The sequence below is a fragment of the Muscardinus avellanarius genome (genome assembly GCF_963383645.1).
Source record: "Muscardinus avellanarius genome assembly, chromosome: 11".
In the NCBI taxonomy this organism is placed as follows: Eukaryota; Metazoa; Chordata; class Mammalia; order Rodentia; family Gliridae; genus Muscardinus; species Muscardinus avellanarius.
Window position 1 is genome coordinate 54766782 of NC_137797.1, and position 15580 is coordinate 54782361.

Consider the following 15580-nt stretch of genomic DNA (forward strand, 5'->3'; position numbering starts at 1 on the left):
AATCTCAGTACTCGGAAAGCTGAGACAGGAGGATCATAGTTCCAGGCTAGCCACAGTAACTTCATGAGATGCTCAACAACTTAGAAAAATTAAAAGTATAAAAATTTTATCTATTTTGAGTTAATATTTGTATATGGGATTAGGTAAGGGTCCAGTTTTATTCTTTTTCATGTAATTATTATTTTTCAACAATATTTAGTTAAAAGATTATTATTTCCTCCACCAAATGTTCGTGGAAACCTTGTCAAAAATAACTTGACAATATATGGAAGAATTTAGTTCTAGGCTTTTATTTAACTACAATGGTTTATATATCTGCCTTTAGAACAGTACTACACTGTTTCAATTATTGTAGCTTTATATGGTTTGAAATCAGAAAATATACATCTTCTAGCTTTGTTCTTTTTCAAGATCGTTTTGGGTATCTAGAGTCCATATTACATATTAGGATAGATTTTTTTCTGAAAAAAAATATAAATATATGATAGTTTTACCTAAAAAAAAGAAAAAAAATATTCTCTGGTAAGAAAGAAAGCAAAAAGAAATATTGAAATGTTATCTTTAAGTTATCAAAAGCTTGGTATCAGACAAATGAAACTGTTATGTGAGATTATCATTTTTAATTTTGGATAAATTGCTATAATACTAGATGTCAACCACTAAGCCAAGCATGGGAAGGAGGGATGGGGAGGGAATGGGGTGGGGATCGGGTGGGGGTTGACTGGCGATGTGTGCAGGTATGTCTATAAAAGTTTTTTTGTATCCCACTATGATCTATGAGTACAGTGCACCAATAAAAAATTTTAAAAAAAAGTATAAAGAGCTTAGAGTGTAGCCTGGAAGTTTAATGCCCAGTATCAAGAAAAGAAAACCAATGGTTCAACTGCACCATGCTTCTCCATTGCTCTGCTCCCCTTAACACTCATGAAAAATGTTGTCCAGCTTCTGCCTCACTTCCATTAGGAATTATTGCTCTCACCTTGATTACCCTTAGCAAGCTCTTCTTAGATAATATTGAGTTTGTTTTCATCTGTCCCTTTGACCAATGCAGCATTTGACTTCTAGATAATTATTTACTTTCGCCTTTGCACAATCTTGATGCTGGGCATGGGAGAGGGTCTGGTGAATAGTGAGGTAGATGCTGGCCAGGTGGCCATGTATAATTCAGTTTCATTCGTTTAAGGATGTGTATAACTAGACTATCTCAGCCCTAAATCAAGAAAATTGCTTTCAAATATAAATGAGAAAATAATTTCACCAGGGTTCACTACTTCCGTAATGCAAACTGGATGGAGTTTCTAAAAGAAAGACTCCTTAAAATAGAGCCTGGAGTAAAGCTAACTCCAGAGTCTCCTGGGCATATCTTTTACTGCCCTTTAAGGAAATTTAACACTAAGCTGATTGCAGTGCTACCTACCTGTAGTACCAGTACTTGGAAGGCTAAAGCAAGAAGATCATAGGTTCAAGGATAGCCTCAGCAACTTAGCAAGACCCTGTTTCCAGATAAAAAATAAAATAAGGCTAGAGGTATAACTTAGAGGTAGAATACTCCTGGCTGGGTTCAGTCCCTAGTACCACACACACACACACAAAGAGAGAGAGAGAGAGAGAGAGAGAGAGAGAGAGAGAGAGAGAGAGAGGAGAAAAGAAAATCTAACACTAAATTCAATCCAAGACTTTAATTAACTATAATCACAACATATTGAAAACTAAGGAAAACCTATAGGCTTCCAAGATGCCACAGCTAAACCAGGTTGTTGTGATTGCAATCACTAGGCTCAGTGCTCTCTACTTATCAATACAAAGTCTCACATTTTCAGATAATGAAAGCAAATATATTTTAAGGTATTCTTATGAAGAGTCTCAGATTTTTGTATAGAGTCAGCTTGTTTTTACAGTTGCTATTATAATGCATATTGTTTGGTTACTAAATTATCACTGTGAGAAAAGCGCTTAAATATTCAGGTAGGAATGGTGGGGCAAATAGAGACTTTTGTAGGGCGGTAATTTGTTTTGTGGTTTTTTTTATTATATTCAATATTGTAATTGTGTTTGCAAAAAAGAGTCATATACCTAAGATATTGCTTTAAAAGGCAGTAATGAGGATGTTGATTGTTTTGGTATCTGAAAGCTGTTGGTTTTCTTTATGGTTGGAAGAATATAAAGAATGGTGTGACAAATGGAATATAAACATGAAACAGCGTGACTGCCATTTTTTAAGTTAATTGCAGTTTATAGCAGTGTTAATCTTTCCTCTTTGTCATTGCGTATAAAGACCTTGTTAGTTTTATGAAGAAATCATGAATCATCTCAACCAGAAGTGCATCCTAGAGAGGAAATGAATTCCTCAATTTTTAAATACAAACCACTTAGGTGGGAGAATTAATGTTCTCAGATGATAAAGCCTTGTTGCTGAATTAAATCTTTGTTATGGTTAATAGTTTGCTATGCACAATATGGTTCTTTCTAATCCTTTAATGATTTACTATTAACATAACAACAATAACAAACCAGAAACATTATGGTGTTTCTAGATGTGACATTGGGTCATCCAGCTTGAATGAGTATGCTAAGCAATCATTTTTACACTACATAACATCATATTTATTCAAGACATATGCATCCTGTTCTTAAAACTTTTAAGATTGTTACTCAGAAATCTCTTGCGTTTTATATAATGCCTCCATTCAAACTAGGAAGAATTGTTCCTTCTTATTTTAACCCTAATATTTGCTACTCCAGATCGCTATTCCTGTACTGCAAGGCAGATTAAATCCCAATCACTTTACTTAGAATTTACTTGACAGATCCATTTCCTCTAATCTTGTCACCTTGTGTTTTAACATTCAGCTTCCTGCCTAACTCTCAAAAATATGTCAAGCCTCAGACCTTCTGTCTTTTCAGTTGTTCTTTTTATTGCTCTGCGGGTTATTTTTATCTCTTTTTTAAAAGAAGGCCAATCCACTCATTGCAATGTATGTCTTCTTTTGCAAAACCATTGTTCTTTCCCTGTTCTCAACCTGGCTTCTCTGGTCTTGCCTCTGAATGACCCTAGCCCTCTGCTTTGCACTGGATGCTAATTCATGCTGCCAGGAAGAACCTACTAACTCTGTCTTTATCTCACTGCGATACTAACTGCTCTGTCATCTGCTTATCTGGACTACTACATTTCTTTTCATTGCTTTTGTTCTTCTGCCTGATTAATCTTAGTGCCCACTGACCCATTTGATTCCTTCTTGCACTTCTGTTACACATACTCACTGATATTTTATTTATCAATGATTGTAGGTGACAGGCAAATAATCTGTAGACCATATTTGCATACTTCTAACCATTTTATAAATGTCTTCAGAAGCATTATAGCTTTTGATCCTCACAACCCTAAGAGATACATGAAATTTTTATCTCTCTTATATAGAAGAAGAAAGAGATGTTCAAAACATTTTTAAAGACTTGTCTCACAGCTCACTCAAGTTTAGAACTCAGTTCTACCAATTCTTCCTGTGGTGCCAAATCACCTTTCTCTGGCAGAAGGATTGCAATCCATGAAACGTCTTCACTGCGCTGGAAACTGGATGGAAATTAACCAAACCCTTCATTGTACCTTTGCAGATGAGAGTCCCTACACTAAATCCGCCAGCCAGACAAAGCCGCCTGATGGAGCATTGGCTGTGAGGAGACAGAGCATCCCAGGTTAGAACCAGACTGTTGGATTTTTCAGCTGTTTTGCCTACTTTTGAATCCTGTTATTCGGTGACCCTAAATAATTCCAACCTGGTACCCAAAAATCATGTTATTTTGTAGCAAATAGACTGTGTTCTACAAAACTTGTTCAAGCAATAATCAAAAACTATACTTTGAGAAGGCTTGCCAACTTGCGAGAATTCGTCTTATAATCCATCATAGCGAAATCCTTTGCCAAATGCCTTGAATTTATTCCAGCTCTCATTCATTTACTTACTCTCACCTCTATTTTCAGCAGGAAGACTTTCACAGCAGCATCCCTTTCTTTACTGAGACACCTGGCAGGAAAAAAGGGGGTTCACAAGTGCAGTGGGAGATTGTGTATGTTTACTCATGTATAACTCCTTTCTTCTCATCTCTTTGAGCACTGTATTTGCTCCCATTAGACACCTCTTATAAGATTCTCAAACTTTATTTTCCTGGGAAGGTGTGATTCAGATTCTTCTCATACAATGAGTAATGTCTATGTTTTTCCGACAAATCACTTTGTAGAAATATCTCAAAATGGGTGTACCCCACAACTTCAATATTTTAAAGCTTTCCTTTTAAGAATGACACAAAAGCATGTAAGTTCTCAAATTAAATGTGGAAAGAAATTCATATTAGTATTCAAACTTTATCTCAGTTTGATAATTCATGGAAAACCCATTTCTGGAGCAATTGTAGTTAAGAGCAGGGTTAAAAGCATTAATACATTTAAATACTTATCAAAAATGATGCAATCATATGCTTTATGTCAGTAAATTGAGTGCAGCTAAACCTCAGCAGTAGGGTTTTAGCAATTCAGGAGAAACAAAGCAACACTTCTACATTAGACTGAATGGATTAGCAAATCTGTCAGTGAAAAGGGGAATTTTCCATTTGAATCAAGAGCAAGATGGGTCCAGGTTCTGAGCACCCTTGTGCATGATTATTATTTATTTTTATACTCATTACCTGTAGTTGCTTTTACTCTTATTCTGAAGGCTTGGATTTATTATGAAAGGACATGGCTTCTAAGGAGACACAAATATGTTACACATCCTGGTTGCTTTGAAGATACAAAAGCAATTTGAATTCTGTTGTTCGATAGCCTTACCTAGTGCTGAGATTTCTTCTAGTCCATCCTATAAAACAGCATTCTTAGTTCTGGTCACATTTAGAAATTCTACTGCAGTCTGCTATGGGCTGTGTTCTCTGCTTTCTCCTCATCAGAAGTAAGGAAGTACCCAGTGTTTGAAGGTCAACAATGTCAGTTCTCTATCAGTTTCTTCCTGGCTTCTGTACATGAGCTGGAATCCAGTATTCCTCTGTTCAGAAGTAGAAGTAGACTTCCCATTGTCCTTGGCACTTTATGTGATATTAAACAAACCCACTGACTGTGCCTTAAAATTTCTTAGTAATCTTTCACATTACATGTTAGATATACAAACACAACCCTTAGTTTATAACACATAAGCTTTTCTTCATTATAGAATCTTTTCCTTTTGTTCTTCCATGTGTCAAGTTTAAAAGTGATCGGAATCATGAGTATTTTTGTAGGCTTCAGGAGTGGTCCTCAGGGAGTTTGACCACTGGGGAAACAAACTTAATTTTCCTCAGCCAGAAGGTAGGAAAGAGAGTCTTTAAAATCTTCTCAGTTATTTTAAACAGTCCATGAAAAAGACTGAAGACTGCATGGGCCAAGGAACTAAGAAAATAATGAGGTTAAGCTGAGCATGGTGGTGCATGCCTGTAGATGAGAGGCTGAGACAGAAGAATTACAGGTTCAAGGACAGCCTCAGCAACTTAAGGAGACGCTCAACAACCTAGTGAGAACCTGTTTCCAAACAACAACACTGGGGATATAGCTCTGAGGTAGGATACCTCTGGGTTCAGTCCCCAGTACCATACCACACCAAAAAAAGAAAAGAAACTAATGTGATTAATAGCAGATCATTACTTACTATTGTGTTAAGGAGACCATTGCAGACTGAAGACATTTGGTATTCTAATTCTTACTGTACTGTCTCAATTAAAAAGTACTTATGAACCCTCCTCTGGAAAAAAGAAGGGAGTTTCCCCAGTCACTTTGCCAAAAAAAAGTAACTTAAAGAGAAATCTAATCTAGTATTGAGAGTCTGGTCTAGACTCTACCATGTCTGCCTTCGCACCTACAGAGTTAGAGGAAAAGAGCGAGGGATCCAAAGGGAAATGCCAGGCAAACACATGGTCTTTACAATTTGCTGGATCTTTGACTGAAAATTCCCAAGGTGGTCTGATGGACCAAGTTGGACCACATGTAGCTGGAAGAGCTAGATCCAAGTTTATAGCTCTTGTTTCTTTCTCCTGTTCACCTCTCATTCTTAGTCCCCTCAAGTATTATTATCACCCTAGGAACAAGAAAAGATGTATTCAGAGAAAAGATTACCAGAGAAAAGTAAGGCAGAGCTTGATTCATCTTTAGCCCCTGATCTTCTCAATGTAAAGGTGCCTCCCAATGCAGATGAAGACCCAGGGCTATTTAACTGCCCCAGACTGAGAAAAAATCCAATCCAAATAGACCGAAACCTCACAGAATCAAGACTTTATCCCATACCTCTGCAAAGATAGGGTGAAGGTTCAGTGGCAGAAGAACAAGAGACAGCAAAAGACATTGTAAGCATGTCTGACCATGTTCATGAAAGTTTAAGCTGTTCTTTGAAACTCATTCTGCAAACGTAGATCTGGTGCTTCCAGAAAGAAAAATTTTATACGCATAGGTAAGATTTCTGGGCTCCACTATTTACATGGCTTAATAGACAGTAACTTTTAAGAGATCCATAATAAAGAGGTAACCTTGAATGTTCACAGAAATATAATTTGCTCCTCATTCATAGCATAATCCAGTACCACCACTGTCTAAACCCAAAATTACTCCAGCAATTATTTTATAATCACAAGTCAAATATGTATCTTTCATTAAATGCTAGTTCTAACTGTAAAAACCTTTCATCTCACTCTGTTTTGCTTCCCAAAATAAGGGAATGGATTAAACATCTCTTAGGAGGGAAATGCGTTTACTTTGGATAAAGAGGAAATGCATTATTAATGCTATTTGAGAAGCTGTCTTTTGAATCATGTCTCTTATGGCATAAAATGTAAAAATATGTTTCAGTGTATGTGGTGCTAGGCTTTGAACCTGGGAGTACTCTGCCTCTAAGCTATACTCCCAGCCCTATTTTATTTCATTTTTATGTTTGAAACAAGGTCTCACTAAGTTGCTGAGGACGTCATTAAGTTGCTGATGCTGGCTGCAAACCTGTGATCCTACTGTCTCAAACTCCCGAGTACTAGGATTACAGGTGTGCACCACCATGCCCAGCTAACATTTTTTGGATTTTGTTCTTATTTTTTTTGTCTTTCATAAGCTTTTATAACATTTTTAACAGTGAATATAGTAAAAAATTACAGAAGTGTTTCTATGATGCTGAAGTTTAGATTAGAGATTTAACATTCTATTAAAAATATTAAAGAAGTGTGTTTTCATTCTTATTTATGCCAACTTTGTTTCAAAGATAAGATGGATTTCAAATGCAAAGGCATTCTGAACTAATAGAGTCTACAAGATAGTTATCTGTATTACAACAAACCTGCTGATCTGATGTTCCTTTGACAGATTATTGGTAAACTGGAATTTGACTGCTTACAGTTTTGTCCAAATTTTTAAGAGAAATCTGTACAGACTCTGGTCTTGACATATTTTGTAATAATTTATGACTTTTCCCACTTAAAGATGGGGTATTTAATCATATCTGCCTAATATTTGTGAAAGAAAACTTTAGACCCAAAGTTAGTATATTATTTATTCAATTTGCCTTCTCTTTTCACATAGAATATCAGTGTGTGTGTGTGTGGTGGGGGGTACTGGGGTTCCTGGAAACCCTTCTACCTCCGGGCTACAATCTCAGATCTATTTTATATTTTTTTTATTTGGAAACAGGGTCTCTTAAGCCAGCAAGGTTGGCTTCGAACCAGTGCGATCCTCCTGTCTCCGTCTCCCAAGCGTGGGGATTACAAGCGTGCGCCACCACGCCCAGCTACATAGAATATCTTTGACAAAAATTTTTGGACCATTGAAAAGTGCAGAAAGATATCATATTCTTGTATCTATTGCATTTCCAAAGTTTGTTGCACCCAGAAAAATTATCTTACATTGGTATCCATAATAAGGCCATGAAAGTTTATGTAGCATTTTCCTGCTATATTTCTAAAATATTAGAAAAAATATTTATCAATTTGGTCATAATGGAGTGAAGTTGATATCAGTCTTTCTTGGTATCACATGTAGATATTTGGAAAGAAATAAAAATATGGAGCCGAGAGTCTGAAAGGCCAGCAACGAGCTGTTTAGACTAGACCTAGGAAGGATCACCATCTATTGAAAAATCAGAATCTGGAAAATAATACCATGCCCTTGACATTACAAAAATACGGCCACCTTGAATTACATGGATAGGACAAAAGTTTTGGAGGTCCTGCCCTCTGCTCAGCATTTGTTTTTGTTGTGCACATGATTTGATGCTTCATTTGCTCCACATTCTCACTAGTACAACAAATATCTAACATGACTTTACACTAGAATTTTATAGTCATACCTCTGTTTGGGTGTATGAAGGACATTTACTCTGATTTGGGAGCTTGGCTCTATTTCATCTGTTTAGTTTTACCACTGACACTCTCCCAAAACTGATATGACTCAGGTGGGAGACCAAACTCTATTGAACCAACCAAATATGAACTATCATACAAAGAATGGTGCTACAAATGCTGGCCTCCAAATTCACTAAGTCAGATTGTACAGTTACCAAGGACATGACCAATGTCAGAAAATACCAAGAAACAAGCACTGGGTGTGGTGGCACGCCTCTGTAATCCCAGTATGTGAGAGGCTGAGACAGGAGGGTTATAGGTTTGAGGATGGCTTTAGCAAATAATGAGACTCTTATCAACTTAGCAAGACCTTGTTTCAAAATAAAAACTAAAATAGAACTCGAGGTACAGCTTGGAGGTAGAATGGGGAGTTCAGTCCCCAGTACCACAAAAATAAAAAATGGACTGGGTGGTGTAACTAGGAGTTAGTATGCCCCTGCATTCAATCCAAAAGAAGGAAGGAAGGAAGGAAGGAAGGAAGGAAGGAAGGAAGGGAGGGAAAGAAGAGAAACAAACATCTTTGCAATGCAACCAGGCCTTTCTGTATCTCATAAGCATCCCAGTGGCTCAAAAGGACCAGGTGCGCGTTATCAAAGCCCCTCACTGTCAACATTATAGAAATCCAAAACAGTGTTACAACTTGGATATTTGGGAAGTTAGCTAAATTATCTCATTCTTTTTTTTTTAATTTTTTTTATTGGTGCATTGTAGTCATATATCTTAATGGTGTCATACATCTTAATGGTTATCTCACTCTTTTAAAGATAGGCTTCTAAGATCATAAAGTCGAGACTATAAGTAGCACTGTAAATATGTCCACAATTCTCTCCCTTCCCTACTCTATATCCTTTTTTATAATACTTATCACTGCCTGAAATTAACTGATAAATGTGCTGGCATTTTGTTTCTCAGTCCCTAGCTAAAGTGTAAGCTATATCAGGGTAGGCACTACATATGTCATGCTAACTACTGTACCTCCAGGGCATAGAACAATGCTTAGCAGGTGTTAGGCATTCAATCAATACTTGTAGAATGAATGAATAAGCAAAGATCACCAGACACGTGTCTCTGCGCACAGCCTGTGACCTTGAGACCAGTATGCTTTCCTACAGAGCAGTGCAACTGTCCGTGTTTGCCCCAAGTTTTCTGACGCTTTGAAAACTGCGGCAAATGCAAGCACATGGGTCTTGAAGCTGCGCCAAATATTACATTTCTAAGGAAATTGCTGCCCCAGACTGTTGTATGAAATATATGTCATCTAGGAGCTAAAAACTGTTAAAGGGCAGAGATCTCTCCCCAGCCCCATTTCTTTCTGTTTGAGCGCTCCTCCAACACCTGAAGAAAACGTTTGAACACCATTTAGCAATAAATTTGACAAAATCGGAGTGATTCATTCAACTGTTCTGCTACAGAAAAGGGCTTTAAAAAGTGTGAAAAATTGCCGAAGTCTATAAATAGAGCAATGCAAAGTAGAACTTATTACTTATTATGGCAGGTACATATTAAGGATTTCCCCCAGAGAGCTGATCCAGTTTGCTGTATGATGGGGATATAGACTTGAGTTCTCCAATAGCGCTGGGTGAAGTGAGCAGCTTGATTTGTGTGTTCAGTGCTGTAGCTTTCGTTAGCAATTCAGAGAAATGGCAGTCTATTATGTGTGATCTCTCTTACCTTAGTAAGTATGGCTGCAATGCAATAAAATGGTAGATATGCAGCAAGTGATTTTTAAATGATTCTTCTAGCATGCAGTTTAGGGGAAATTTATTTGTGGTGATTTATTACTGTGCCCTGATGTTTCCCGAGACCCCCAGTTTGCAGGAATGGTAGGTAGTACTTGGCCAAAGCCATGCTCCTGGTATGCATAGTCATCAGTGTCTGAGATACATTTTACAGGAAGACTCAAGGATACATGTACAAGAGCTACAAGGAAAAGTCTTCTTTCTCTACAGTGTTTGCACTAAATAAAAATTAATTCTTCCACTCCTCACACTGGAAAGACCTTCATTTCACATTTTAAAATTGAGAAGCTTTGAAGTCTGGGTCAATGTTGTATTGCTTTTCTGGCCCCAGGAAAGTGAAACATCTTATATAGTTTACTATAGCATTGAGCGTGGGGGCCCATTAATACTCCCCTCCATTTATCAGCCTTAAACGACTTAGGGAAGCTTCCCACATCTCAGTCATTCATGTGTCATGTTCATAATTTTTGTTTTATAGCTATGTTCCACCTGCACTATAATTAATATGATTTTAAGTACATTTAAATTGATTCATTTTATCTTCATCATCTCTTAAGCTTCAATATACAGGAATTGATGTGCAAATTATAATTCTCTAACATAAATTAAAAAGGTTTCCAAATGAAAACTTAAAGGTCGGTGTGTCCCCTCAAATCAACCGGCATCCATCAATGTTTCTGTACACCGTGCTTTGGGAAACACTGACTTGGAATGAGATTCTTTTCAGATGAGACGGCTTTGAGAACCCCAATGCTATGCACTTTATTGGAACATCAATAAGTAGTTGTTGATTCATAGTGCAGAGAAAATGGTCATTTGAGTGGGCTTCAAAGACATTTGGAGCTTCTGATAAAAAATGAAAAGAAACACTGAGGAGAAAGAGGACGTTGAATAATAGTAATTCAAGGCTTAGAGAATAACAATAATGGAATGATTATGATCGCAAGAGTAACCTAATCCAGGGAGAGAGGAAAAGAGAAAAAGAGGGAAAGGGAGACAAAATAATAGAGGGACAAAGAGAAGTAGAGGAAGAGAGAGACAGAGAGGGGAGGGAGAATATGGGTCATTAGAAATGTTCTAGTTGCTATACATGGCAACTATCTTCCAAGTACTGAACTAATGATTCTTAGACATATTGCTTTATTTCTACCTCACAACGTCTCCAGGAAATAAGCCCCTCTTATAGATGAGCAAACAAAAGTTCTGAGCGCGAATGTGCTTGTCTAAGGTCACAAGGCTAATATGTAGGGGAACTTGGGGAACCTAGATAAATATGAATCTGGGCCAGAGTCCTGATGAGCACATGAAGAGGAAGGTGGTGGAGAAAATCCTTACTGATGATGAAATACGAAGACCCTGATGTCTAGGCACCAGCTGAGCACTTTCTCAGAAGTATTAGGAAAGTACAAGGTAATCAGGAGTCACTTAGTGTGGTAGCCTCTGACTGTCCGAGCCTCTTGGTACTCATTGAAGGTGCCCTGGATTAGGGATGGGTTAGTGAGTCAGGACTTAGGGTTCTGGGGCTTAGACCATTATTTCTCTGAGTAACCAAACAGATAGAAGGCACTGAGTAGGCAAAGGCAGGGCTTCAGTCTATGTATGTCTATGTATGTATGATAGTATTATTTATTCTATGCATGCCTGATTATCAGAGCTTCTGATTCAGGCAAAAAAAAAAAAAAAATTAAAAGCAGGCAGGCAGTCTTTACATTTACTTTTTTGATACTGGGGATTGAATCCAAGGGCATTCGACTTCCAAGCTACATTCCAAGCCCTTTAATTTTTTGTTTTGAAACAAAACAAAAAATTAGGGTCTCACTAAGTTGCTGAGGCTGGTCTTGAACAAGACCTCCTGTTTCAGCCCCCAAAGTACTGGGATTATAGGCTGCAAACAAGCTTTAAAATACTTGTCATGAAACTCTTAACACCTTTTATTAAACTTTGTTTTATATTACATTTTATATTTCCCTTTTAAACTGTGAGATTATTATAAAACCTTAAGATTACACTGAGTAAATTCATTTAACATTGTAAAGAGGTTTCTAAAGAAAGGAAAGAGCTTTCTAAAGTCTGATTTTAATGTCAGAATTGAATCAGGGAGTACAGAGTGAGTTCAGTGAATACATTTACATATGTACACATTATATTTTATATCAATTTTGTGGAGCAATCAAACATCGACATTTGCATTCTTTGAAAATTAAATATTCTTATATATTTCTAAGACCTACTCCTGAACTAGATATTAAACAAATGTTTTAAGGATTTCCTCTTCGCAACTTGGGTGTAAATACTTTGCAACAGTTGGACAATCTCTTTGTTTTCTTTAGGAATCCGATTGCATGCCGGAGCGCTCCTGGGCTCTGTGCAGAATGTAAACCACTACGCATTGATTCCACAACTTTCACGAGTGCACGCTTCACAGCATCGCTCCATTTTTCTCAAGCCCAACTTTTGCTTGCTCCCCGTGTCCATAATAACTAAAAGGTCTCCCATGTTTGGGTCCTGAGTGTTCCTCTAAAGTGACCCTCATAAAGACACTCAGCGCACAGTAATCCAGCACCTACTAAGTGCCAGATGTTCTTCCAGATGCTAGGAATATGAATGAGAAGTGGCCTATAAACCTCTGTGTTCCTACAGTTGGCATGTTTGTAGGGAAGACAGACATTCAGCAACCACTGAATGTCTAAAATAGGGTCAAGTTATGTTAAGCACAATAAAAGGGACATACACTAGTGTAAGGATAAAGAGTAGTAGAGGAAGAAAGACGTAGACCCAGTATACAAAAAGAAATTAAGGATGGCCTCCATGAGGCAGAAACATTTCAGGGAGGCTGAAACAATGGGAAAATTATGTAATGGTGTGGAAGGAGATGGTACTAGATAAAAAGAACAGCAAGTAAAAAGGTCCTGAGGTCAGAACAAGCTTGGTGTATCCATCAGCATTCTCGCAGCCATATCTAAATATCTGACATCAGATCTCAGAGGAAAGATTTATTTTCTTACAGTTTCTGGCTCAGTCCATGTGAGGCTGGGGACCACAGATTTCAGGGTACTGTAGCAGCAGGAGGTGGAGGGAGAGCACATGGCTGTGCTTATTGTATCAGGGTAACTGGAAGCAAGAGAGAACAGGGGGAGGGGGACTCCCTTATATATTCCCCAAGGACTCACCTCCAGGGACCCACCTTTAGCCACACCCTTCGGCCCCACCAGGTACCACCCAGGTAAACCCATTGCAATGGATTTATCTATTTCTGGAATTATAACCCTCCCGACTTAATTACATGAGCTCCAAATATTAAATGAGCTCTTTGGGGAGCATTTCTCTCTCTCTCTCTCTCTCTCTCTCTCTCTCTCTCTCTCTCTCTCTCTCTCTGTGTGTGTGTGTGTGTGTGTGTGTGTTACTAGGGACTGAACCCAAGAGCATTCTACCTCTGAGCTACACTGCTATTCCTATTTTATTCTTTATTTTGAAACAGGGTCTCACTAAGTTGCAGAGGGCTTTGTCAAGTAGCTGAGGCTGGCCACAAACACGCACTCCTCCTGTCTCAGCCTCTCAAGTACTAGAATTACAAAGGTGTGCCACCATGCCCAGCAAAGGGACATTATTAATTAATTAATTAATTTATTAATTTATTTATTTATTTATTTTTGTGGTACTGGGGTGGAGCCCAGGAGCTTTTCTCTCTCCAGGCTATGCTCCCAGACCTATCTTATACTTTATTTGGAAACAGGGTCTCACTAAGTTGCTGAGAGTCTCACTAAGTAGCTGAGGCTGGCTTTGAACTTGTGGGATCCTCCTGTCTCAGCCTCCCAAGCCCTGGGATTACAAGCATGCGCCACCACACCTGGCAAAGGGGACATTTTATATCTAACGATAACCTGAGTCTTGTTAAAAAAAAATACTGAGCATAGTCCACCATGGCCACAAAGGGAGAAGCATAGCTGACCATGGTAAGAGATGGCCAGAGACAAGAGAGATCCTGCAGAGCTCCAAGGTCATGGCGAGGTCTTGGGTTTCCAAAAGGGACAGGAAGCCTTTGCAGGCATTAAGCATTGAGGGGCTGATGTGACTTGGTTTTTGTTTTAACTTCTCTAACTGCTATAGGCAAAATAGACTTTAAAGAGATGAGAATGGAAATAAGGAAACAAATCTGCAAACTCTCACAGAAGTTCAGTCAAGAAATTATGATGGCTTAAACTAGTGGTACCGAAGTAGTAAAAGAAAAAATTCAATTTTAAGGTGCAGGCAATGAAAAATAGAGATGGAGGTAGAGCTGGAGATAATAAAAATGATCAAATTCTGAAGAAAGAACCCCAAGGAAACTACAGACAAAGTAGACTGGGGATGAGAGAAGGAAGGAGAAGCCGAGAGTGATTCCAAGGTTTTTGCTCTTAACACCTACAAAAATAGTGCTGCCATTTGCAGACACAGATGGTCACTGAGGAAGAAGAGGATCCTGGGAGAGAAGAGAGGGAAACTGAGAGGAGAGGTCAGTCAAAGGTGCATCTTTTGGAGCTGTCAGTTAGGGGTGGTATTTCCACCTTGGGGAGAAGAAGGGATCTTATAAATAGTGCAGGGGAAGTGAGAGGAGGCCCAAGGACTGAGCCTGGGGCTGACCAACCCTCAGCTACTAGTACCAAGGGAAGACCCAGCAGAGGGCATGAGACAGAGGCAGTAAGGAAAACAGAAAGCCAGGAGAATGTGGTACCCTGGGATCCAGGTAAGAGCCAGGTGCCACACAGAGGGAGAAAAACACTGGGTCAAATACCAGTGACAAGATGAAGACTGAGAATTGGCTAGAAGGTTTGGTAAAAGGGAGTTTTTCGTTTCCCTGATAGGAATAAATTCTTATAAAGGTGTGGGTGAAAGCCTGCTCTGAGTGGGCCAAGGTGAGAATAGGTCTGGAATAGATGCCGAGACTGTAGACAACTTTCTCAAAGAGAAACAGGCGGTTCAAATGATGCTAAGCCCATGTATGCAGGTATCACCACCAACCTCACTATTGTGTACAGGGAAAGGTGGGTATCAGGGTTGGACCTGCAAAAGACCTGTGTGCACATGTGTTTGTATGACTTTGAGCCTCACTATGATGTGTGATTACAATGTACCAATTAAATGTATATGTATATGTACATGTATATGTATATGTGTATAGAGAGAAAGGAACAGAAAAATGAGACAGTAGCCAAAAGGGACATGAGTACTGGAAGAACATTTTTGTGTTTGTGTGTGTGTGTGGTATTGGGGGTGGAACCCAGGGGCATTCTACCACCAGGCTACACCCCCAGCCCTATTTTATTTTTATTTGGAAACAGGGTCTCACTAAGTTGCAGAGAGCCTCAGTGAGTTTGCTGAGGTTGTCCTCAAACTTGGAATCATCCTGTCTCAGCCTCCTGGGTACTGGGATTATAGGCACCACCCAACTAAGGACTTTTAAAAATATA

The 15580-nt window shown here is 38.5% G+C and overlaps 1 protein-coding gene across 14 annotated transcripts in view; it reads left to right on the top strand.

Annotated features, from left to right (window-relative positions):
* The window catches only part of GRIP1 (glutamate receptor interacting protein 1), a gene marked incomplete at both ends in the record, with an annotated part of 711985 nt that overhangs the window by 513079 nt on the left and 183326 nt on the right, over nucleotides 1-15580 (top strand). For 12 of the 14 annotated variants that reach the window (XM_080705916.1, XM_080705922.1, XM_080705911.1 and 9 more), the window contains one exon: nucleotides 3613-3693. The exons of the other annotated variants lie outside the window; for them this stretch is intronic. In XM_080705916.1, coding sequence (XP_080562042.1) covers nucleotides 3613-3693 — 81 coding nt within the window. The remainder of the gene's footprint in view (nucleotides 1-3612; nucleotides 3694-15580) is intronic. 14 annotated transcript variants of the gene reach the window in all.